General features: G+C 50.5%; 1 protein-coding gene across 1 annotated transcript in view; it reads left to right on the forward strand.

The window, feature by feature from the left end:
• PTDSS2 (phosphatidylserine synthase 2) overlaps positions 1–23,499 on the forward strand; it is a 39,662-nt gene extending 16,163 nt beyond the window's left edge. The window contains exons 4-12 of the mRNA XM_065684035.1: positions 5,424–5,491; positions 7,343–7,477; positions 9,062–9,112; positions 10,207–10,320; positions 11,839–11,957; positions 12,676–12,790; positions 14,829–14,974; positions 20,006–20,191; positions 21,192–23,499. Coding sequence (XP_065540107.1) covers positions 5,424–5,491; positions 7,343–7,477; positions 9,062–9,112; positions 10,207–10,320; positions 11,839–11,957; positions 12,676–12,790; positions 14,829–14,974; positions 20,006–20,191; positions 21,192–21,336 — 1,079 coding nt within the window. The 3' untranslated portion in view covers positions 21,337–23,499. The remainder of the gene's footprint in view (positions 1–5,423; positions 5,492–7,342; positions 7,478–9,061; positions 9,113–10,206; positions 10,321–11,838; positions 11,958–12,675; positions 12,791–14,828; positions 14,975–20,005; positions 20,192–21,191) is intronic.
• Positions 23,500–23,883: the final 384 nt, after the last annotated feature.

Here is a 23,883-nt window from a genome sequence, read left to right on the forward strand (position 1 = left end):
TTCTGATAAATTGCATGGTTTATGGTGCACATAAATATTACTTGTAGAAAAGGTAAGTAGTCATTTAAATAGTAAGAGAGGTTCGTTACTACACACTTACCTCCCAGCTTCCACCCCGCCTCCAAACAGCATGCAGAGCATTCTGTGCTTCCAGGCTGCATGTACACTGGGTATTTCTTGTTGGATCTCCCTGTTCTGGCTTCCTGTTGGGAGTAAAAGGCTTTGTGTGAGCTGCCACATTCTTGGAACCCGAACTTCCCTTGTTTATCCCTCTTTTCTGCACTGGGACTGCACGTCTGACCGTGCATCCGGTCGCTGGAGCACTGCACTCCCTTTGCCTGTGTCCATTATCCGCAGTAACTGGTGGCGCAGAGGCACTTGATTGTGGTTGTAAAGATTTCTAGTAAGGCTGCAGGTCCTGAAAGCATTTGAAAGCACAGCACAAAGCCTCTTCCCTGTAGGGTTGTATCAGGTGAATATGAACTTACTAAAGTATCTTTGATCTTTTGCTTATTTTTAGCTGTGAATCATTGAGAAAGAATTACGGGCATTTATATAGACTCGCACAATATTCCTGAAAGCATTAGGCTCTCCTATAGTCAAATAAAGCTGTAAGTACTTCCTATGCCAAACATTTAACCTTCCAGTTATGGAATGCTATTCCTTATGAGAAACAGCAGGCATGTTAAAGGCCTCAGTTCTAGAGCAATGTCCACAGCACACCTCTGGCTGATTCACAGGTTGGCATTCCTAAGGTCTTTTAAATAGCAGGTTTTAGTCTTTCCCTTCTGTTACAGTTAATTGTGGTTCCTCCTGTAAGGCCAATTGCTGCTTTTAAGGACATGGGTGATATCTGGGTGCTTTCAGTGTCGAACATCCAGTGATTGTGCCTGGGATGGAAGTCAGTTTTATTCCCTAGAAGAAAGCAGTGCAAACTGGATGGAGAGAGTCCACAGATGTCTGCAGCCAACTTCTAGCCTAGACTGAGCCACCTCTGCATGTTCCTGTCTCACAAACAGCAGGTGCTGCTCTGGAGCGGAGTCTGTTTCAGCAGACGTGAATCCTCCGTTTGGTTCAGTCACATTTTCAGTCACCTCAGACACTGAGTGCATTGAGGAGAGCAGCATCACTGACCATGCCCCTCCTGCAGGCAGGCTCTGCAGCCCCTGAGACCCAGCCTCAGCTCTCCGGTTACAGTGAGTGCATTGGGAAGCTCCCACGAGGCAGTCGAGTGATGCTGTTCCAGGAGACAGATCTCATCCCAAAGGAACTGCGGCGCAGGCCGTCCGTGCATGCTGCTTCCATTTATAGGGCAGAAGGAAGCCTCGGGGTCAGGCGGGTCACAGTGATCACGTACAGCCACTCCAGGTCTCTTGCGTGAGCTCCTCAAGCTGGATCTCAGTAGCTGGGTTTGATGCAATGCTGCTGTCAGGTGGTTTTAGAGCCCTGTTATTCTGCATATGTGTATCTCTTATAACCAGCTCGGGGTTGCTTTATATTGTTGGCAGGGTTTTGTGCTTCACGTTGTTCTGTTTAAACAGCTCCTCTTCCTTAGTGCTTATCCACCTGGTTTATTTATGCTCAGCTCGCCTATGCCAACACCATTGGTTTTGTTAAGGAAACAAAGTTTGCTGAAGCAACAAGTTCTGCTTTTAGTCTCCCCCTTCCATATAAGCCTGCTTTCCCCGTAATCTTTTGGTAGCCCTGCTCTTTGTGTGTTTTAGTTTGAGTTTTCTTCTTTAAATGGCTGTCTGTGTGTAGGATATTGCAGATGTGAGAGCACTGATGTTTTGTGATGGGGTTAAAGCTTCCCACTATCTGGCAGTACTTTGGTAGCTGTCCCTACACTGTGTGTGCTTTCTTCATGGCTGTGGTACACTGACAGCTGAGTGAGTGGCAGGTAACCCAAATCCTTCTGCTCCAGCTGATGGGCTAACATGGGAAGTTACTGGCTCCTAAGCATGAAACTGTATTAGAGCTCTGCTATTACTCCAGTCCTTTGCGATCATCTGATTGTCTTCTTGCTGCCTCAAGGGATGAATCTTAAGCTCTACTTGAGGGTCCATCTATTGGTGGTTGAACACCCGAGTTTGGGGAGTGTAATGCATCACAGATACAGCCAGCATCAGCATGCTGGCTCCTCGGTGTTTGCAAACAAAAGATACCTTCATCCTTACTGTCACATCCTCTTACGGAGCCTTGAACACGCCCATAGGCTGGTGTTGTAGGAGTTCAATGTCATCTTGTTGTTAACTTATAATTGCCACATGCTAATTAGAAATAAATTTTCCATGACAATTAATGCCAGAAATAGCTTCTAATATTCCCCCCTTGTGCCAGCAGTTATTTTGATTTAATACGTGATGTTACATTATTATTCATGGTGCTGTGTACTTGCACACCAAGGGGGACCAGCATAAAGCAGAACCTGGTTTGAGGCAGCATCAGAGCAGTGACCAGTTCCAATTGAGGAGGTTTGTGGTGATGGGTTCACTTAAGGGGAAGCCAATATTAGAGGTATGCCAAAAATAACCCTGCAGCGAAAGCTGAGGCCAGTCCAGGAAGCGAGAGGACACGATGTTTGTACAGCTTGGAAAACAGCTTGCTCTGGTGTACGTGTACGGATCCAAAGCAGCCTCCAAGCCTCCCGGGTGCTTGTGGCACACGGGGAAAGCACAAGAAATGATCGTCAGATCTTATCTTTATGATGAGGCGTTGCTGAGCGTGTCCAGCAGCTGCAGATCTGCTGTGCCAGAGCCCTCTGCATGGAGGGGAGAAACTCAGATAAGGCTTTGGGCTTTCCTGCTTTATGAACTGATGTGCATCGCTGTCAGAACATCTGCCACGCTTCTGGCTGTGAGGGGTGTAGAACCTGTCCTGCGAGGCTTTGTAGGTCAGCAAGAGCAGCATTTCCAAGGCTCACAGTCCAAAGGTGGTGTTTGAAGGAAGCAAAGCTCAGTCCTGTGGGAGAAATGTGTTAATGACAGGTCAGTTCTGACTTGAACACAGGGCTTCATCTTCGAGGTGCACAGTCATTATGGGAGAGGATAGCTGACGCCTCATTGACCACAGACCACCTCACAACGTTTGGGTTTCTAACCCCTGACCCCTAAGAGGACCCTTCAAGTTGGTGCACAGCTAAGAAATGGCAGTTGTGGTCCTGCAATAACAGCCCTCAGAGCTGCAGTTGAGCAGAGCTCTGAGCCTGCTCTCTAGCCCCACCAGCCTGGCTGCCTCTTTCTGCCCTGGCAGTGTGAGATGGACCATCTGGATGAAATGAGTGCAGCAGCTTGGCTGGGCAAAGGTGCCACCATCACACGTTTCAGTCTCTTCTGAAGGTGGTGTCAGAAGCCAGGCTGAGAGAGGCTTCTCTCTAAATTGTGTTGGGCTCCTTTGGGTGGGATTTCCCCTTTCCCTGAGGCTGAAATGGGCAAAGAGCACACTTGTTCCTGTGTCAGGGTCTGGCTGGTTCTGGGCTCTGAGCTGATGGACAATGTCTGCAAGCCTGGAGTTTATGTCCTTGTGTTATTTATGTCATTTTGATGCTTTCAAATGAACATCCCCAGGTTCCCATGGAGTTAACAGGGATAAATGCCCAAATCAGGCCTGAAGGTTCTTGGGTTTTTCACTGTTCGTGCAGGTGGAGCAGCTTCTGTCTCCACTCAATCGTATGAACCACAGGCTTTTGATCCCCCTTTGGCCCCATCCAACCCTTCTGTAAAGGCATGGAACCATGGAAGGAGAGCTCTGGTTTATAAGCATAAACAGGAAGCACTTGGAGGAAAGTCTGTTAAAGTCATTCCAGAGTGATTACTATGGGATGTTACGGAGGGAGTTAAATACCCACTTGGAATGAGGCGGGTTTTGCTGAGTTACCTGTGTGAGTTCTCAGAGGCGGTTAGTTACCAGTGCTGGAGGGCTCTGTCTGTGCATGGGCTGGCTCGGTGTTGAGCAGCTTCCTCTTGGAACCATGGAACCAACCAGGTTGGGAAAGAGCTTTAAGCTCATCCAGTCCAACTCTTACCCCAGCACTGCCAAGGCCACCCCTAACCCATGGCACTGAGGGTGTGTGAGCACTTGCAGGGCCGGTGCCCGCAGCCCTGCCCTGGGCAGCCTGTTCCAATGCCTGAGCACCCTCTGGGGCAGGAATTGTTCCTCAGCTCCATCTAAACCTGCCCTGGTGCAGCTTGAGGCCGGTTCCTCTTGTTCCTTGGGAGCAGAGCCCAGCCCCTCCTGGCTCCATCCTCCTGTCAGGCACTTGTAGGGAGCCATCAGGTCCCCCCTGAGCCTTCTCTTCTCCATCTGAACCCCCCAGGTCCTTCAGCCGTTCCCCAGCACACTTGGGCTCCAGGCCCTGCACCAGCTCCATTCCCTGCTCTGGCCCCACTCCAGCCCCTCAAGGTCTCTCTTGGGGTGAGGGGCCCAGAGCTGAACACAGGACTCAAGGTGCAGCCCCACCAGTGCAGAGGCTCTGGGACTGCAGTTAACAAAACGCTGGATGGGATCTTGGAGCCCAGAACTCACTTTATGGAACAGGGACCAAGCCAGTCTGTGGGAGCAGGATGAGTTGGGACCAGAGAGCTGGGACCAGCACAGCCAGAGGAGTGCTGCTGAGGAGCTGAGCTGGCCTTGGTGCGGCTGCAAGTGTACAAACGCTGTAACGTGGGAGCCCCTCAGGTTGGGGTGCTTCAGTGTGACAGGAGCTGTGACTGCACGTCTTGAGAGGGTGCAAAAGGGCCGCATGCTGTGCAGCAGCAGAATGTTACCTGGTGCTTCTCCTGTTATGAAGAGCTTCCGATGGTCTCGCAGGTCTTGCCTCTGGCAATTGGTGCGTTTTGGGGTACTCTTTTATTCATTCCCACTGAAAGGTAAGATATTTGGTATTTTGCAGCGCTTTCTGTGCTTGAGGAAACCACCACCTTGTCTCCAGGGGGACAGATGGGCTTGCAAACGCAGCAGTTCCTGCTGCTCTTGGTCCTGTCTGGTTTAGCAGCTCTTGGGCAGATGTTGGCTGTGATAGAGCTGGGAAAACCCAGGCTGGACATGTCAGGATAAGTGAGAAACGAGCTTAGTTCCAGAAGGATGTGGCTCCCTTCCAGGGCCTGCTGGAAAGCACTGCAGGTGGCATGAATGGTTCCTTCTGATTCCGCAGGATTCGGTTCATTGTATTGAAGTGTTCTTATGGATCCTGATCCAATCTCCCACATCCAGGTCACTGCCTGAGCTGCTCTGGCAAACGCAGGTAGCAGCCTGTGTGGCAGTTAAAGGGCCTCTTCTGGCCGCACCCTTCAGGAAGCGTGGTGAGCTCATCACTGGAGTGCTGGGCTCTAGTTCTTGCTGGGAGCATCCCTCTTCATGTGGAGTTGAGCTGCAGGAACTGAGTAGCTGCTGTTTGCTGACATCCCCTTTGTGTCTCTCTGTAGCTTACTGGCGGTTTTGGCTGTGTGTCAGCGTTGTCTATGAGCTCTTCCTCATCTTTATCCTCTTTCAGGTAAGTGACCCAGACCTCTAATACGAACCAGTGTAATGCGCATATAAAATCCTTCAGGATTCTCGCTGACTGCAGCGGATGTTCTTCACTTCTGTGAAACCAAATCATGGTGCTACTGAAAGGCACTTCCAGATTGAGGGGAAAATGATAATCCAAGCATATTTCACCTTGTCTAAGCCCCAGTTAGGCTCAGGCTGTGCTGGGTAATTTGAATGGTTGGGGCTTTTTGCAAGGAACCAGACTTGGTGCACCATTTGTGTAGTGGCAGTGAGCTGAGGGTGATGTTTTGCCCAGCCAGACGTGCTTCTGGCACTTCCAAGGTGTTTTTAACCATATTCTTGTCCTTTGGTAAATGAGAATCTTCTCCAGGCTTTCCCACTTCTGTGGCCTCTCAGAAATGCAGCAGTGGAAGTGTTTTGAGATAAGCAATAGCAGTGAACCAGGCACGGGTAACAGATCTGTTGTGTTCCTGTGTGTGCACCCCACTGCAAACTGAGTTTGAGTGCCAAGAGCTTCAGATTTCGGAGGCTCATAGAATCCCAGCCTGGTTTGGGTTGAAAGGGACCTTAAAGCTCCTCCAGCTCCAACCCCTGCCACGGGCAGGGACCCCTTCCACTGGAGCAGCTTGCTCCAAGCCCCTGTGTCCAACCTGGCCTTGAGCACTGCCAGGGATGGGGCAGCCACAGCTTCTCTGGGCACCCTGTGCCAGCGCCTCAGCACCCTCCCAGGGAAGAGCTTCTGCCTAAGAGCTCAGCTCAGTCTCCCCTCGGGCAGGTTCAAGCCATTCCCCTTGGCCTGTCCCTACAGGCCCTTGGCCAAAGCCCCTCTCCAGGTTTCCTGTAGTCCTTAAGTTGTTCCTGCTCCATGGCACGCTGTTTTTTCCAGGCTCCTTGTAAATGATGCTCTGGCCAAGCTGCAGCCACACTGGGTACATTCTTACACCCATCTTTACGGGGTGTCCCTATTTAGCTGTGAGTTCTGGTGGCAGAGCCTGGAGCTGCTTTGCTTCCCTGGGCAGTGTGTTGTGTCTCCAGCCCTTCAGTGGCTCAGGGCACACTGACTGTGGCTCAGCTCTACTAAAAATACATCATTACTTCGCACAGCTTTAAATAAGGTTGAAATGATGCTGAGTCTGTGACTAAACTTCCTTAAGAGCAAATACAGGCTCGCTTGGAGCTGAAACTTGTCTCAATGTGACCTTAGTGGTTTTAGTCTGTAATTTCACTATTGCTATTAAATCCTTTTGCCTTGCCCTGCCTTTACTGTTGCTGGTCACTCACAGGCATCCCATTGCTCCTGCTGTGAAACCCTGACCCAGCAGCTGGGAATCGCTGACTCAGCAAATGTGTGCCTGAGTGACTAAAGAATGAGTTCAAGTTCTGGTCACTGCTTAGAACTGATGTTTTGGTACCTTCTTCCTCCCTCTTTGCTTCCAGTTCATTCCCTGTGCTGTAGCGGGGCCGTGTTTGAAATGGCTCTTTATTCACTGAGCTGCTCTGTGGTTTCTCTGCTGTGCGTTACAGCACGGCCCTGGCTGCTGCTTCCTCACCCTTTCCAAGCTGGAGCAGGGGAGAGGAAGGGCAGTGGATGGTGGGGAGGATGAGTTTTCATCTTTGCTCCATTCCCTGGTCACTGTTAACTCCACATTTAGCACTGGGGGCCCTGGAGTTGGGTATCTTTGCTGTGTGATGTGCTGAGGGCTGGGGGTGTCTCAGTAACTGTTCTGAAACAAATGAATAAAGAAACCCAGCACCCATCTGAAGCTACAGCATTGACCTTAGTTAACTTTATCCTTTCCTGTGCATGGATGCTCACTAAGAGGGAAACATGCTCTCTATGTTCCTCTTGCAGACAGTCCAGGACGGGCGGCAGTTCATGAAGTACATTGACCCACATTTGGGTGTTCCTTTGCCAGAAAGGGACTATGGTGGCAACTGCCTCGTCTATGATCCTGGCAATGAAACGGATCCATTTCACAACATCTGGGTAAGAGGCAGAGAAAGCTGCTGCTGAGCCTGACTTTTCTGGTAAAGATTGCTCAAGTGAGCTCTGCAGAGTGCAGTTGGGAGTCTCTGTGAGTGCTGAATCATAGAACAAGTCATAACTGATTCTTTAGCTGCTTTGTTTCTCTTCTCTTGACCTTTCCTGTCAACCAGATGGGGATGTGTCTCTTTGTATCCTCACTGCATTGCCCAGCAGAGAGTATGAACTGTTTAACAGCCCTTCTTTCTCACGTTACTGATGTCAACCTTTTCCCCAGGAGTTTGGGTGTATTTGAGTGCTTCAAGAGCCTATTGCTCAGTCACCTTAAGCCACAAGGTCCAAAAGTTAGAATCATAGAATAGTTCGGGTTGGAAAGGACCTCAAGATCATCCAGTTCCAACCCCCTGCCATGGGCAGGGACACCTCACACTAAACCATCCCACCCAAGGCTTCATCCAACCTGGCCTTGAACACTGCCAGGGATGGAGCACTCACAACCTCCCTGGGCAACCCATTCCAGTGCCTCAGCACCCTCACAGGAAAGAATTTCCTCCTTCGATCCAATCTAAACTTCCCCTGTTTCAGTTTGAACCCGTTACCCCTTGTCCTGTCACTACATGTCATGGTTGAACTTCATAAGGTTGGCATCAGCCCACCTCACAAGCGTGTCAAGGTCCCTCTGGATGGCATCCCTTCCCTCCAGCATATCAGCCGAACCACACAGCTTGGTGTCATCAGCAAACTTGCTGTGGGCGCACTCAATCCCACTGACCCAAGACCAGTCCCAAGCTGCATCATAGTGGTTTGTGTTGGAAGGGACCTTAAAGATCATCTTGTTCCACCCCTCTGCCATGGGCAGGGACACCTTCCCCTAGAGCAGGTTGCTCAAGCAACTGAAGTTGGCCTTGTCTGAGTACCAGAAGCCACCAGGTCGTTGTGTGTTGCTGGCAAACAGAAGACCTGAAATTCAAGGGCAAAGGAGTAAGGGTTATTTACAGCTCTCTGGTGACATGGAGCTGTTGGTGCTTGTGTAGTGAGGAGCGCAGAGTCCTTTGGGTCTGCTCTGCAAGCCTGCAGTGCATCTGGAGCGGGAATAACTGAGAGTTACAGCTGCCCTTTTCCAGTCCTGCACCAAAGCGAGGAGGGAGAAGGGCACTCTTTGCCCAGGGGTTTATGGGGGCAGGACTGGTAAGATTGAAGAAGCTTTACTAGGTACAAGATGTGTATGAGGAAGAAATGCATGTTCTTGTTCTGGCTGGAATGTGAGCCACTTGGAAGGCAAGGAGCTTGACATTTAGCATTAAAAAGGTAACCTCTTGTCGTGGTTTAAACCGGTCCACACAGCTCGTCTACTCACCCCCTCCCGACCTCTGCTTTATCAATACCGTCCTAATTGCAGTTTCTTCCCCTTAAAAGTGTTGACTTTGCATTGGAAATGGCTTCCTTGTTCACTGTGCTTGAGAACAAAGAAACTCATGACATACATCTATATTTAGATATGAACCCACTGAAGTTTATTGCTGCTTAAAGTCTTGAGGTGTGATGGTTGTAGTGCAGAGTGACCCACGCTCTCCTCTTGGTTTATAGGACAAACTGGATGGATTTGTCCCTGCTCACTTCTTTGGCTGGTACCTGAAGGTAAGAATGGGCTTTCTGTTCCATTTCTGTTATGGTGCTGTTCTTTTGAAGCTTGACTGCTTCTGTTTGGGTGATGCCAGCCTTTGTGAGCAATTATACCAGGCAGTCATCTGTGAACTAGAGTGTGTGTGTACTACATGAAAAGCTGTTTCATTTCCTTCCCCTGCTGACCATGCTTGGTCACCTCATTTCTTTCCAAGCAGTATTACGTTGCTTTACATCAGGCTGAGGTGATGGGGGTGTCCTAGGACTGCAGCGCAGCTGAATCCTTGTGCTGAATGTGGATGAAGATGCTGTTCTTCACTGCTCACCCTCACGAGCTGGGAGCTGGTGTAATAGAGACCCAGTGTCCCAGCCCAGGGCTGAGATTCAGCGCAGGTGACTTCTTTGGTCTGTGCTAAGCAGGCTCTGAAAAGCCTGTTTTGAGCAGCATTAGGATGATGCTACCAGTGGTGATCACATCCAGTGATTCCATTTGTTTAACTGATTTCCTCCCTACCGATTAACACAATCCCAGCCTGGGGGGACCTCAAGCACCATCTGGTCCAACATTCTAGCAAAGCATGACCTGGACTAGATGTCCCTGCACCCTGTGCAGCTGATCCTATCTTACCTGCCTTTGTTCTTCCATGTAATGGTGTTGATGCCATCATTTACACTCCTCAGTGCCTGCCTTGTCCATTAGCCATACTTGACAAGCTTGGAGGCCTGTGAATATTCAGCTTTAGTAGGCTATCACATCATAAAAACAAGGTTGTCAGGAGTTTCCTGGTCCTTTTCTGGATGCTGGAGACAAGATACTCAGTCACAGAAATAACTGCTAAGCAAAGCACACTGTGTCCTGTGTTCTGAGTCCAGAGGTTTTGAAATTGGGGAAAAACATAGGAATTTTAATGCACTGTTGTAAACCTAAATCTGAGCAGTGTCCTTGCAGGATGAGTGGAGTTCTCCTGTATTTAGGTTTCTAAAGGGTGTTACTCTAAGTGGTGTCCGGTTCTGCTCAGGCTGATGTTCAAGGGCTCATTTTTGTAATGGATTTTACTGTTGTGTAACTGCTGTGGATGTTTGAAAGTCACTTTTCTGCCTCTGCACAGACGCTGATGATTCGGGACTGGTGGATGTGTATGATCATCAGTGTGATGTTCGAGTTTCTGGAGTACAGCCTGGAACACCAGCTTCCGAACTTCAGTGAATGTTGGTGGGATCACGTACGTACCGCACAGATCACGATGCATTTGCCTACATGGAAGTTGTCTCTTGAAGGGACGGGGCAGGAAGTGAGGCGCACTAAATCCTCTCATGTGCCTGTGCCCTAAGATGTGCATGTGGCTGCTGCAGCTCAGGGGCATTGGTGCTTCTACCTGCTGAGTGTGTAATATGTTTGTCACTGTATTTTGTGGGATTTCGACCTCTTGCACATGGTTAAGTGCTTGGTTTGGTTCATTTCACACCATGGAAAGATTCTAAAGCTTTTTCAACCATTTGATGATGGTAAAACCATAAAATCTGAGATTAAGAGAAAGGTCAAACTCTGTGTATAACACTTCTGATAGGGATGTTTCTTGCCTCTTAAAACCCCCCCAAACCAGACTCAGTGCAGCTTGTGTCCAGCTCATGCTTGTGTGCAAACCCACCTGCACTGTTCTCTGACACCAGTAAATATTGCTGTGGTTAGCACAGTGTGTCATTATAACAGGAAATATTACTGTCACTGTGTAATTAGAACAGTGTAACAGTAAATATCACTGTGTTTGGGACGTCTGGAGTGGGTTATGAACAGGTCCTAAAAGACAAACGTTTGGCCTCTCTGAGGAGCTGCCTGGTCTCTGCAGGGGATGGTCTGAGCGTTCTCCTCAGATGCTGCTGCTTGTGGGTAGTTTTCAAGCCAGAGGGGCTGCTGTGATGTAGTTTCTCTGTGGCAAAGCCAAGCTCTGCAGCCTGAAGTGGCACACTTGGATTTTCTGTGTTCCTCTGAGACAGAAATCGGTTACCAGAGGGAAGGCAATGACCCAGTCAGAGCACAGAGCGATGGCTCTCGTGTTATCTCAGCCTGGGTTTACTCTCGCAGTGCAAGCTCTTTCCCAGGCCTGGAATGGTTATTTGCTACGTGATTGTATGTATAAGGATAAAGGCATTATGTATAAAGACACCAAGTAAAGCTCTTTTGCCATCAAAACCACTTATGAAATGAAGGCTCTGTGCTCCTCCTTGAACACAGAGAGCAGCCAGTTTATTTCGGCTCAAGAGCTCCATCTCCAGAATTAATGCTTGGCATGGGGAGAAATCCCCTGTTTAGTTTCACATCGTGAGCCTGGAGGCAGCCTGGAGCATAAAGACTGCGTGAAGCTGTTGGGCACAGTAAAATCCCTTCTGTACGAACATGTTCAGAGACATTTTTTGCTGTGTTTTTAAAGCTCTCACTTAAGACTGGAGTTGAGCTCATAGTAAGGAGGATGAGGTCTGTTCTGTAGCAGAACAAATACAGCAAAAGAGAACCTGCAGCCATGACCTGCACAACACTTGTGCTTGGTTTGAGATCCCTTCTCTGCGATGTTCAGTCTTCAAGACTGAGAGGGTATCTGCATGGAGTGGTTACTACAGTACCTTCCCTTCTCCAAGCTTTAGTGTTTCTTCTCCAGCATGCCTGTCCTTCTCTTTTCAGTGGATAATGGATGTGATCCTGTGTAATGGATTAGGAATTTACTGTGGATTTTCTCTCCTTTCAGTGGATAATGGATGTGATCCTGTGTAATGGGTTAGGAATTTACTGTGGGATGAAGACTCTGTCTTGGCTCTCTTTGAAAACATACAAATGGCAAGGACTTTGGAACATTCCTACATACAAGTAAGTTGGTGTTGAAGGTAACTGCACAAGCAGTAGCACAGCACAAAGTTTGGGCCCATGCTATAAAGACTGTGGTTACTGAGGGGTTGTTCTGTTGGGCTGATGTGAATGAAAGAATCGGGGTGTGTTGGGGTCATTCCAGTATCTTGTTACTGTTGGAAGCTTGGTTGTGTGTTATTGAGCTGGCATGTGAAGTTTTTGGCAATAGAGCTGTCAGGAGCATTGTCTAATGTGTAGGAATGTAGGCATCTGGTGGAAATGAGCTGATTTAATACAAGAGTTAAAGGAGATGCAGGAATCCAAGTCAGGATCATACCCTTTCATTCACAGCTCGGGTCTCTTCTTGTGCAAATAGTGCATTCCTGAGTAATCAGAACTTTGGAGTAACTGGGATACTGAAACTTAACATGTAATAGATCCCTTGTAGTCCTGTGCCAGTAATGATATAGCAGTCCTGTACCAGTAATGAGACATGCTTTTCTGTAATGTCTTTGCTGAGCAAAGCAGGGCTGAGGAACTGCTTACTGCAGTGGGTGAGGTATATTAAGGCTGATAGTCCAAACCCAGGCTTTTCGCTGACTCAGGATGTTCATCTCACTAAGTGGTAGTTTTGATGGAGGAAATGGAGGCATTTTGTACGCTTGAGCTAGTATCTCGAAGGGAAGTGTCAGGGGATGGCTCGTGGGCTGTTTCTTCCATGTGCTCTGTTCTTTTCCAGGGGTAAAATGAAGAGAATTGTCTTCCAGTTCACCCCCTACAGCTGGGTGAAGTTTGAGTGGAAGCCGGCGTCCAGCCTGCGCCGGTGGCTGGCAGTTTGTGGCATCATCTTTGTGGTAAGGAAACTACTTTGCCTTTTCTCTATCATTTGACTTCATGTTCTGTAGCACTCGAGGCGCTGTACAAAGGTAACTCAGGTGAGACTCAGCATGGTGATGTTCCTTCAGTCCAACCCCTGCAGAAGAGGCTCCTGTTTCCATGGCTCTGGTGCAGTGGACAGATTCATTGCACAAATACCTGTCCGTACTTGCTGAACAGTGTTGATCTGCAGGGTGAGCAATATAAACTGATCTACACATCGTTCACAAGTCACTGCTGCACCACAAACATTGGCTTTGGGTAGAAGGGGCTGGTTTCTCTGGGTCTGAAGCAGGTACATATGCTCTTACAGCTGGAGAGGGCTGTCACCAGAGCCTTGGACTTCTCTCTCTTAGCTCTGAGCAGCTCCTGGAGCACACAGGTTTGGATAATATTGTTACGCAGACTTAAATAATCCAGTTATCCCAGATTTTCCTTTCTTCATGTTCCATTGAACATGTAGCATGTGGTGGTGTTCCCAGGATCCAGCTTGACCAGTTCAAGTAAATCAGCTCCCCATTTAGACAACAGCAGAAGTTGGGCTCTCCAGCAGTGCCAGCAAATTGACACTCTTGCCTCCTTCTTCTGAACTGGTGTTAGGGAGTGCACCATGGAATTCCTAGCTCCCCTTTTGCAGCCACATGACACTGACAGGGAGGATAAACTTGGCCATTTAAGTGCTTTTCCCCACTCCTGTCTCTTGTCAGCTGAGGGACTTTGGCTTTAGTGCTGTCCATGGGATGCCGCTTGGCTCTGCTCTGAGCCACTCAAACTTAGTTCAGCACCTGTAAGTTTAACCAACCCTGTGACACTTCCAGTGATTCCAGTGACAGTGGGCATTAACCAGGTTCTGTATTAGTGCTGTGATACAGGATAACAGTTGCTAGAACGCCAGACCTTTAAGCATCTTGAAATCTGTGGGATATGAAATCTGGCGGTGGTTCATTTTGGGGTGAAGCTCCCAATTCCTGTTTGCTGAGTGGGACACATCAGCCAGCTTGGCAACCACCACCCCGCTTACAACAGCACTGCCTGTCACACTGATGTCGTACTCAGAGCTGGGTTGCTTCAGGAGGTCTGTAGGTGCTGTCTGTGGGTACATGAGCAGCGCCAGGCAGGCTGTGAGCCCCGTCAGTGAACGCAGGCTCACATCACTGAACACGTTCACATCACCCGAGTTCCACCAGCCAAACATTGCCAGGTTCACGTGGCACAGCAGCCTTGCTGAGGGTCCCACAGCTCATGGGAGCAGTACAGTAAATGTGCCTGTGTAAATAAAGTAGGAGTTCCTCTGGAAGCTTCCTTTGCACCTGATGACACTGGGGATTAGGTGCTGGAGCAGCTTTTGCAACCGAGAGATTCCATTGCATTTGTACCAGTCTTTGGGACAATAATGTTTTCTTTAGCAAAGCCTGCTTGAGCAGACAGTTCAGAAGCAGCTTCAGGTATTGGCTCACTCTTTTGGCTGACCCAATGCTCAATGCCATTTGTTACCATTTCTTTGGAAGCAAGAGACGTGTGTCTGCTTGCTCACTAACCACACTGCCAGGCAGATCGCTCCACAACGTTTTGCTATAGAGGTATAAGCCGTTCTCCTGAGTTGACTTTGGCAGTGACATGTAAGAAACCAGGCACCCCAAGGTGTGCAGCTTCCGCCTCTTGTTCCTGTGAGGCTCCCCAGCCAGATTCTATATGATAGTGAAAGGAGAAGCTGTTGCTTTTGGGGTTTGTTATCAGTGGTTCTGCAGGCATTCCAACTCCCAGTTAACCTGTTCAGCATTAGGGCAGTGCTTGCCCAGCTTTCTGCTGTGTGGTTTTAACACCTCTTCCAACACACAGGAAATACTTAAACCCAACTGGTGGTCGCTGCTGCAGCTGCTGATGATGCCCTCAGCAGTACTGAGTGGGACTTTGTGTGACAGAGGAATGGTGGGGGGCTCCTGCAGGGAGAGAGGGAGATTCCAGCCTTTATTCAGTGAAGTCTCCTCAATGTAATTAAAATGTCCTTTTTCTCAGTTTTTATTGGCAGAGCTCAACACCTTTTACTTGAAGTTTGTCCTTTGGATGCCACCAGAGCACTACTTGGTCCTGCTGCGACTTGTCTTTTTTGTCAATGTGGGAGGTGTGGCCATGAGGGAGATCTACGACTTCATGGATGACCCGTAAGCCAGTCCTCTTGTATATACCATGTGCAGCTTCACTGCTTTGAATTTGCTCCAGCTTGTTGGCATCCATCTCACGGCAGTAGTTCAGCTTGGCAGGGACAAAGAGACCTAATCCCAAAGCATCTGCCTTGTGTTCTTTTGGGTTGGAGGTGGCATTCTCACTACACCTGGTTAGAGAGCAGCTGTTGTGAAGGGCATTCTGTGGGCACTGGTTTTAACCTCAGTTTGTATTAACTGGTTACTCTTTAGACAATGTAATGTGTGAATTAGCTGGAGTGCCACTGGCTTATGGGCAGAGCTGAGCTCCACTGTCAGACTGAGAGCCAGGAGCTGCAGTCCTTGGATGTACCTTCTAAGGGCAATAGGGCCCAAACTAAAACCCAGATGTGCTTCTTAAAGGTGCTTCTTTTCCTGAGCTGTCTTCCAGATGGCCCCTGCTCCTCTGGAGCTCTCGTGGCTCCTCTTGCAGATCAGAGGACCCCCTATAGCAAAGTGGACTGGAGGTGAAGTGCACCCACAGAGAGCAGTGTGTGTACTTTCAAACTGTTCCTACTTCAGCATCATATTTGTCCTTGCTGCTTTTGTTTCTGCAGACCATGTAAGGCCTGAGAAAGCTTTGTTCTTTTAAGTTTTAGTGGTAATGTCTCAAACTGCCTGAGCCCATGTCTTAAGTCTAAGGCAACATCTGGCTTCAAGGGATGTTCATTGTCTGTCACTGACCAACGCAAAAGTGTCTGTGTTCAGAATTTAGGGTTCCAACACTCTCGGAAGATCAGTTTCCCTTGCAAGGCTTTGACTCCTAGAGGGGGAAGAAGGGCAAGCCACATTGCTTAGTCGGATTCAGGACATTCAGCAGTGGCAGGCTGCTGCTTGGTGTTGGACCTACTGGTGTGGGACGTGCCTCCAACTCAAAGGTAAGAAGAGGTCTCTGCCTCTCACTGCTGAGCTCCTCTCCTTAGCACCATTCACAATCTTCTGGTCCTTGTGTTGGGGTTGGAAAAACTCCTTTGCTTCTGTTAAAGATTGAAATGTAGGAGAATCATCAGTCACCAGAGTGTCACTGCTGCTTCAGTCTGTGCCATTCCTTCAGTGAGCTGGAGAAGCTCACCCAGCAGAGACTCAACCTGAGCTCCACGTCTTCATCCTTGCCATCACCACCACCACCTACTGCTCTGTTTCTCGGTGGAAAGGTGACTTCCCCCCTCACTGCTGAGGGTCATGGCTCTGCTTGATGCACATCAGAGCTGACCTCATTGGCCTGTTCATGCTGGTGGCAGAACCCAGCATCTGGTCCTTTCTCATATCATCCCTGTGAAGGCTTTTGCAGCTGGACTTGGATCCCTCCATGCGTTTCAGGTCATCCAAAATAATCAGTCCCTGTTTTACCAGCTTCACAGGGTGTATTTTCACTTGCACATCATTTTGAACCCAGGAACTGTTCTGGATTCCCCCTGTGGTGGTGTAGGGAGAAAGCTGCAGGGGAGAACAAGCTGCACCAGGGGCTCCCAGCTAACAGCACATCAGAACCCTTCCCAACCTTTTCCTTCTAGAAACTTGCTCAACTTCTTAACAGACGAAGGTTGGAATATTCCACTGATGTTCCTTGTCAGAGACATGGCTCATTGCCTGGTTTGGCAGTGATGAGATTGTCGGAGATGAACCCATATTAGCTCTCTTCAGCCAACCTTGCAGTGTTTAGTCTAGACAGTGGTGCAGTTCAAACAGGAAGATTCTCATTTTTCTTATTCAGGGTTCTTTGTATCTGCAGGCAGCTCTGGGGCTTTGCTTGGAGGAACTTGCTCTGAGCATGGTGACAGTGAAGTACCCAGCACTGACATAGCCCAGGAAGAGGGGTGGTCCTTGAAGCTGTTCTCCAGGCCTTACATAGCACACTGCTGTTGTGATGGACATGCTGCCTTCAAGTCCTTGAGTGTGTGAAGTGTTCCTGACCAGAAACATCTTGATGGCAGAGGAGTCTGTAGCATTTGACTTGTCACATATTCCTGTTTCCAGTCTTCAGGTCTCTTGCAAGGAGTCTGCATCGAGGCCATGGATTTTGATCTCATTCATCAACTAAAAAAAGGACTTTCCTGTAAAATCTGTCACTAGCAGAAGGGCAGAAACCCAACTGGTCTGCACAGCTCTCCTGCTGGGGTTACCTCTCATTCTTCTGGCAGTGTGCTGTCATGAGCTAGTGCAAGAAAGCAAAGGCAGAGGAGGAAGCAGATCAGTGAAGCAGAAGCTGACCTGGTCCTGTGAACAGCTTGAGCTCACAGCAGAGATGGGCTGTTTCTGTCTCTCTACTAGAGCTGGTTTCTGCCCATTTAATCTGTCACAGCAGAGGAACCACCTGGAGCAGTTTCTGAAGTCCTTTCATCTAGGCAGGGTATGCTTTAAAAGGAGTCATCCCACCTGTATCAGCAACAGCCTGCTCTTGATTTACTGCGTCATGGGTTTTCCAGTGTATTTGGGCAGGTTGGTGTAGTTTGAACTTACACATTGGTGTCAGACATGACTCGGGCCTCATGCTGAAGACGCTGTGTGTTTTGAGTGCTTGGCTTGCAATGATGCCCCTGGATTCAGGGGAGGAGAGAGAAGGCTGCGTGGAGACCTCAGAGCAGCCTTCCAGTACCTGAAGGGGGCCTATAGGGATGCTGGGGAGGGACTCTTCATCAGGGACTGCAGTGACAGGACAAGGGGTAATGGGTTCAAACTGAAACAGGGGAAGTTTAGATTGGATCTAAGGAGGAAATTCTTTCCTGTGAGGGTGGTGAGGCACTGGAATGGGTTGCCCAGGGAGGTTGTGAGTGCTCCATCCATGGCGATGTCCAAGGCCAGGTTGGACGAAGCCTTGGGTAGGATGGTTTAGTGTGAGGCGTCCCTGCCCATGGCAGGGGGTTGGAACTGGATGATCTTGAGGTCCTTTCCAGCCATAACTATTCTATGATTCTAAGCTCTCTTTGCTCTCTGTGCTTAGGTCCCTTCCCACCTACTGGAATCCAGGGGGATGCAGTGGGGCAGATGTGTCTGAGCAACAGGAAGGTGCCTGCTGAAGGAAGGATGCTCTGCCAGTGTAGGCAGGGATTTGTTAGGGGGATTCTCTTCCATCCACTGCACGGTGAAACCAGCAAGAAAACCTGGCCCAAAGAGCTTTTGTGGCTGCTGAATATCGGTGTTTCCTCAGCCAGGCAGGAGGCTGCACATCACAGCAGGCACAGGCTGGAATGTCCCACTGCTGCAATGCCCTGCAAGTACTGCAGAGGTCAGCTTGTCCTTGCCTCTCCCCAGCCCAACATAGGGACCTTGCATCATTTTGCTCCCGTCTCCTCTATCCTGCCCCAGCCGTTCTGCCACTTCACGCTGAGTTCTTCCTGGGTGCATTTCACTTCACATCTTGTGCTGTGGTAGGAGTGGGATAACACAGTCAGATGGGCAAGAGACAGGACCTGGTAGGCAAACGTGCTTCAGAATGTGCTGTGGTTAAGTGAGGGCAATGCCCTCTATGGGATACATGTCCCTGTGATTAAAGCAGGGACAGGTACAGCAAAGGCAGAATAAGGAACAACAGAAGGTAAAGGAGCAGCCCCCTTTCAGCTGTTGGTGGCTCCTTTGTGTGGTTTATCTGTGCATCTTCAGAGGCACAACGTGCAGTTGAGGTGGCAGGTTTAGGGCTACCAGGAGGGTGCAAGCCAGTGGTGCTTTGTGTGGATTTTAAGTAAAAGATCCAGTCCAAAGGCTGTTGAAAGCAGTCACTTGCATGCGTGCTTGCTGGTGGGTGAGGGTGTTGCTTTTCTCACGTTCTGTGTTCCTTGATCCAAATCTGTTGGATTTCAGGGAACAAAGCATGCCTTTGAAGGAAAGAGAAGGAGAACAACACGTACAACTGCTAGCAGCTTTCCCTTGGTTTGTTACTCCAAGGGGAATAAAGTCCCAGTTTGGACTGAGAAGATGGGTGGATAGAACAGCAACGATTTAGTCTGTTGGATGCACGGCTGCATGCACCCATGGTGCTGCTGTGGGCAGGGTTTCACTGCACCCCAATGCACAAGGCAGGGCTTGTTGTATTGCCCACACAGCGCCTTGTTGGATTGTTCACATGGGAGTCATCTGGGCTGTAAAAATGTCAGCTCCAGAGGGGATGTGGGCAGCCAAGGCCAAGCAGGGGGGGTCCGGCTGGTGGAGATCCAGCCACTTACCCAGGTTTCCAGCAAAAGGCTTTGAGGGTAACGTGGTCTCCTGGAGGCAGCTGATGGGTATTTTGGGTTCAGGTATTTGCCATGCAGCAGGAGGGGGCCCAGGAGATGGTTCATTGCCAATCCCTGCCTCTGGATAGATGGCTGGGTTCTAGTGCTTTTGAATTTCTGGCTTTGCTGATTGATGGGTCCTTCACTGGGCTGGTCCAGGGCCCTGCCGCTTCTCATCAGTGCCTGCTTTTGCTTAGAAACAAGCCCTGGGGATTAAATATTAACCATGGTTTTGCCCCAGGGTTGTGTTGTCCTAGAACTGAAATGCAGTCCTGGCGTCTTCAGGATCTTGCCTGCTTGTTACTGAGCTCTCCTCCTTTAACATCCCTTCGGAGATGACCAGAGACAGCTCACTGAGGGCCTGCTTGGGAAGAGAGCAAGTGGCAGAATGGGATTACACAGGGGTTAGGTGTGGTAATGTCGATGTGACTTGATGTTGGCAGAGGAAATCCAGGAGCAGAGCTCCTATTTCAAACCATTCTCTGAACCTCAGCTCACGGCAAACTGGCCAGATATGGATGTTTTACCAATACCCTCAAAATGGGGATAGTTCCCTGCATCATACGGTGCTGAGTTTTAACTTTATAGCCTCTGAGAGGAAACTTCAGTAGCACCAACATGAAAGTCATCAGCCTGGAGAGCCTCAGTGCCTGTGTAAGCCAGGCTGGACCTGCAGACCTGTGCAAAGCTGAATGCCGTTATTACCTGGCTGGTTTTTACCTGGTTCTCTGAGTCCTCACTTTCACAGCCCTGGCTGGTGTGTGTGTGTGTGTTCCTTGTGCAGGAAGTTCCACAAGAAGCTGGGCCAGCAGGCATGGCTGGTGGCTGCCATCACTGCCACGGAGTTCCTCATCGTCGTGAAGTACGATCCCTACACGCTCACCCTCTCTCTTCCCTTCTACATTACCCAGTGCTGGATCCTGGGGATTATCCTGGTGCTCACCTGGACAGCCTGGAGGTTCTTCATTCGGTGAGTGGAGTTGGAGGTGCCACATTCAGCCCTAACCTAGGTCTTAGAGGGGAAATTGGTTTGGTTTGCCTGTGGTTAGGCCAGCTGTTCTACAGCTTCATTGCATGAGCAGTTTGCTATGTGGCCGATTGTCCGAGCTGCCCCAGCATCAGTGACAAGTGAGCCCAGTTAAATGTGTTTGGTTTGGATGCTGCTCTGCAAGTAAAGGACAAGCAGCTGCACAAGGCTGAAAGAATCATAGAACCCCAGAGTGCTTTGGGTTGGAAAGGACCTTAAAGCTCCTCCAGCTCCAAGCCCTGCCCCGGACAGGGACCCCTTCCACTGGAGCAGCTTGCTCCAAGCCCCTGTGTCCAACCTGGCCTTGAGCACTGCCAGGGATGGGGCAGCCACAGCTTCTCTGGGCACCCTGTGCCAGCGCCTCAGCACCCTCCCAGGGAAGAGCTTCTGCCTAAGAGCTCAGCTCAGTCTCCCCTCAGGCAGGTTCAAGCCATTCCCCTTGGCCTGGCCCTACAGGCCCTTGTCCCAAGCCCCTCTCCAGGTTCCCTGCAGCCCCTTCAGGCACTGGAGCTGCTCTCAGGTCTCCCCTTCATGCAGCAGAGGGGTAGGATCCCCCCCCTGAGCTGCTGCTCATGCTCTGGGGGTGCAGCCCAGCACACGGTGGGGTTCTGGGCCCAAGCGCACTCTGAAGCCAGGTCATGGATCTCCTCACCCAACGCCTCAGGAGGTGTGGAGGTGCCCCAGTGCTTGCTCTTATGGAGCACGCTGTGATGTTACACGCTGTGATGTTATGCTCTGCAAGAGTGGCAGTAGCCGGGCTCCTAGCAACAAACACACATTGCAAGTGGATCGATGCCATCAGCACTGTTGGAGATCTACAGGCCAAAGGCTCAAGTGGGTTACATTATCCCAAGGGCACTTGCACCCAGGGCAGCCCTGTTGGGTTTGCTGTATGTGAAATAGTTTATTCGCATCCCTGGTTCATGTTTGCTTTCCTTTTCAGGGACATCACCCTGCGGTATAAGGAGATCAGGAGACAGAAGCAAGAGCACAAACATGAAAAGGACAAATGCTTGAGCAATGGTGATGGACACTCAGCAATGCTGGAGGAACAAAACGGGAACAAACTAAAGGAGAGGAAACTCTGAGCCATGGACAGAGAGGGCTGAGAGGAACCCGTAGTGCTCAAGCTGACCTGGTGGACAGTTTCAACCTTATCCTACCTAACTTGTCCTTGTCGTTGTTAGCTTTCCAAGGTGTGAAATCCTCTGGGGGAAGAGATGTCACTTGGGCATACATACACACCCTTTCTCCTCGTGTGCACCTGGTCAGAGAGGAGGAGAGTCTGTGCAGAGGGAAGTGAGAACCAGCATCACTGCACTGAGACGGGATCTTCATCCTGGCGTGTTTGATGTCTTCCTTGCCAGCCAGGTTTGGAGACGAGGGGCTTGACAACAAAGCGCAAAGGGAACGTAGCTGATCTAGCCAGTTAAACTGTGAGATTTCCGTGGGATGTTTGGGCATTAGGAACGCTTGGTTGGAGCGTGCAGATTCCAGGCACAGGGAATGAGCTGGGTTTTTAATGCTGAAACTACCTTGAGCTGTGCAGTGAGCTTGTGTCAAGTGTCCGGCCAGCCCTTCACTGCAGTGACATGGGCACAGGCTGCAGGACCTGCGCAGTGTCGCACGCTCCGCTGCTGTTACAGCCCCTGCAGCACAGGGGCCATTGCCTTTCTCGGAACTGACTTCCAGCATCCTGGAATAGCCTCCAGGAGGTTTGTGTTGTATCCCAGCTCTGGGGAGACAGACGGCTTCTCCTTAGCTCTTGTGTTTTAATTTATCTTTTTGTCTGGATCATCTCTTAAATGGGAGGGAGGGGTAAGTAAAAATGGGCAACCTGCCTTTCCTGCACATAACTTATTACAAGCAGAACCTGGGAGTGGTTACTCCATCAGTCTTAAGCTGTTTGCCTTATTCTCAGCTCTTTTCCTTTGTTCTCAAGAGGGTTTCCTGCCTGGTCCGTGCTGGACGGGGCACCTGGGGCTCTGCACCCTCCAGAGCTGCCCCTTTCCCCCTGAGCCAGCTCCAGACTGAGCAGCCCCTGGGTCTGGCTGGATGAGCCCTCCCTGGTGTCACACAGGGACAGATCCAAGCCCGTTATGGTCCTCCCCGTGCAGCAGCAGAGGTCTGCGGGCCAGGCCAGGCAGCATTCCCACTGTGACTCAGCACCTGGAGAAGACACTGGAAACCTGGGCTGTGTTTCTGGGGGGTTTGGGTCCTTGTTCCAGAAGGTGAAGTGCTGCATTAGCATCAATTCTGTCACCTCTGCTCAGCACCTTTGCCTTGTGTCCAAGGCACTGACGTAACCGCATCACCAATGCCATGATCTAATGTGGCTGTCAAGGGATGTTCTTCAGGGAGGTGTTTATCCAGGAGGACATGATGGGAGCACCACCACCAGAGCCCCACACCTGGAGAGGCAGGAGAGCTGCAGAGCTGCTGCATCCACACTTCCGATGTGGTTTGGGCTCCTGAGTGACAACCAAGATCCAGGTTTCTCCCATGAGCCAGACACTTCCCCCCCATCGGGAACAGCTCGGCACTGGGGCAGGCTCAGCTGATGGAGGTTTGGGTGCAGCTGAAGAGCTCCACAGGTGAAGCAGAGCCGATGGGGCAGGGCTGAGGCAGAGGAGGGTGAGCAAGGTAGGAGGAAGCAGCAGGCTCCTTCCTGGATACGTGCAATGCTTGTGGATGCTTGTGCAGCGGCTGCTCGTAGGTGCTGCTGCGGGGTAGTGACCAGTACCATGTGCTGTGTGCGGCAGTGCTGACACGGCTGGAAACGGGCAGCGCTGCGCTGAGCAGGGATTTGCTTCTATCCCTTTCCCCCTGGAGTCGTTGCGGTCTCCCAGCCCCTGGCTGGCTGTGGTGGCTCCTCCTGCTGTGTTGTGCTGTGCAGCCCCGGCTGGGCAGGCTCAGGTCCCTGGATGTGCCCTGTCCCCATCTCTGCACGGTGGTAACAGGCAGAGCTGGGAGGATCCATCCCCATTCCTCCTCCTGCTAAAGGCCCACTGGGGTACACCCGAGGCACCTGGTGAGGAGCACCCATGGTTGTGGTGGGCCCGTGCTCAGGGACGGGCGCTGCGCTGTGGGTGCTCGCTGTGTGCGTCTCCTGGTGATGGTGCTGGGGCTTTGACCTCGTCCGTAAACCTCCGACTCCTTTGTTTGCATCTCAACAGCTTCTCCGGTTGGTGTGGGTGCCCGGGCCCCTCTAATAAAGCAATGGTTGTTTGCTGCTGTGTTCTTTGGTACAACGCCTCTCCCGGTCTCATCCTGCCTGGAGCTGGGCCTGAGGGTCCGAGTTCCAGCAGCAAGGGCTGCCGCATTGGCATCGATCGGCCCCATGGATGCTCAAGGTAATGAACTCTTGCAGGTGGTTTCTGCTTGGAGCAAGCTCACAGGGATGCTGCGAGGTTCCTGGGTTTGATGTCCCTCAAGGCCACTTGCGTGGACCATTGGATGTAAGGCAGGGTTTTAGGTGCTGGCTCAAGGTTGTCACTCATTGGGTAGCTTGGGGGGGCATCTGCCTGCACCCCTCTTCCTGTCCCTGCTTGCTGCAGTGGTGCTCCACAGCCCTTACAGCCAGTGCCCCCCTCCCCTTGCCATGCACATGGCTTCTGTGCCTGCAGATGTGTCCT

This window comes from Lathamus discolor, chromosome 6 (genome assembly GCF_037157495.1).
Source record: "Lathamus discolor isolate bLatDis1 chromosome 6, bLatDis1.hap1, whole genome shotgun sequence".
In the NCBI taxonomy this organism is placed as follows: Eukaryota; Metazoa; Chordata; class Aves; order Psittaciformes; family Psittacidae; genus Lathamus; species Lathamus discolor.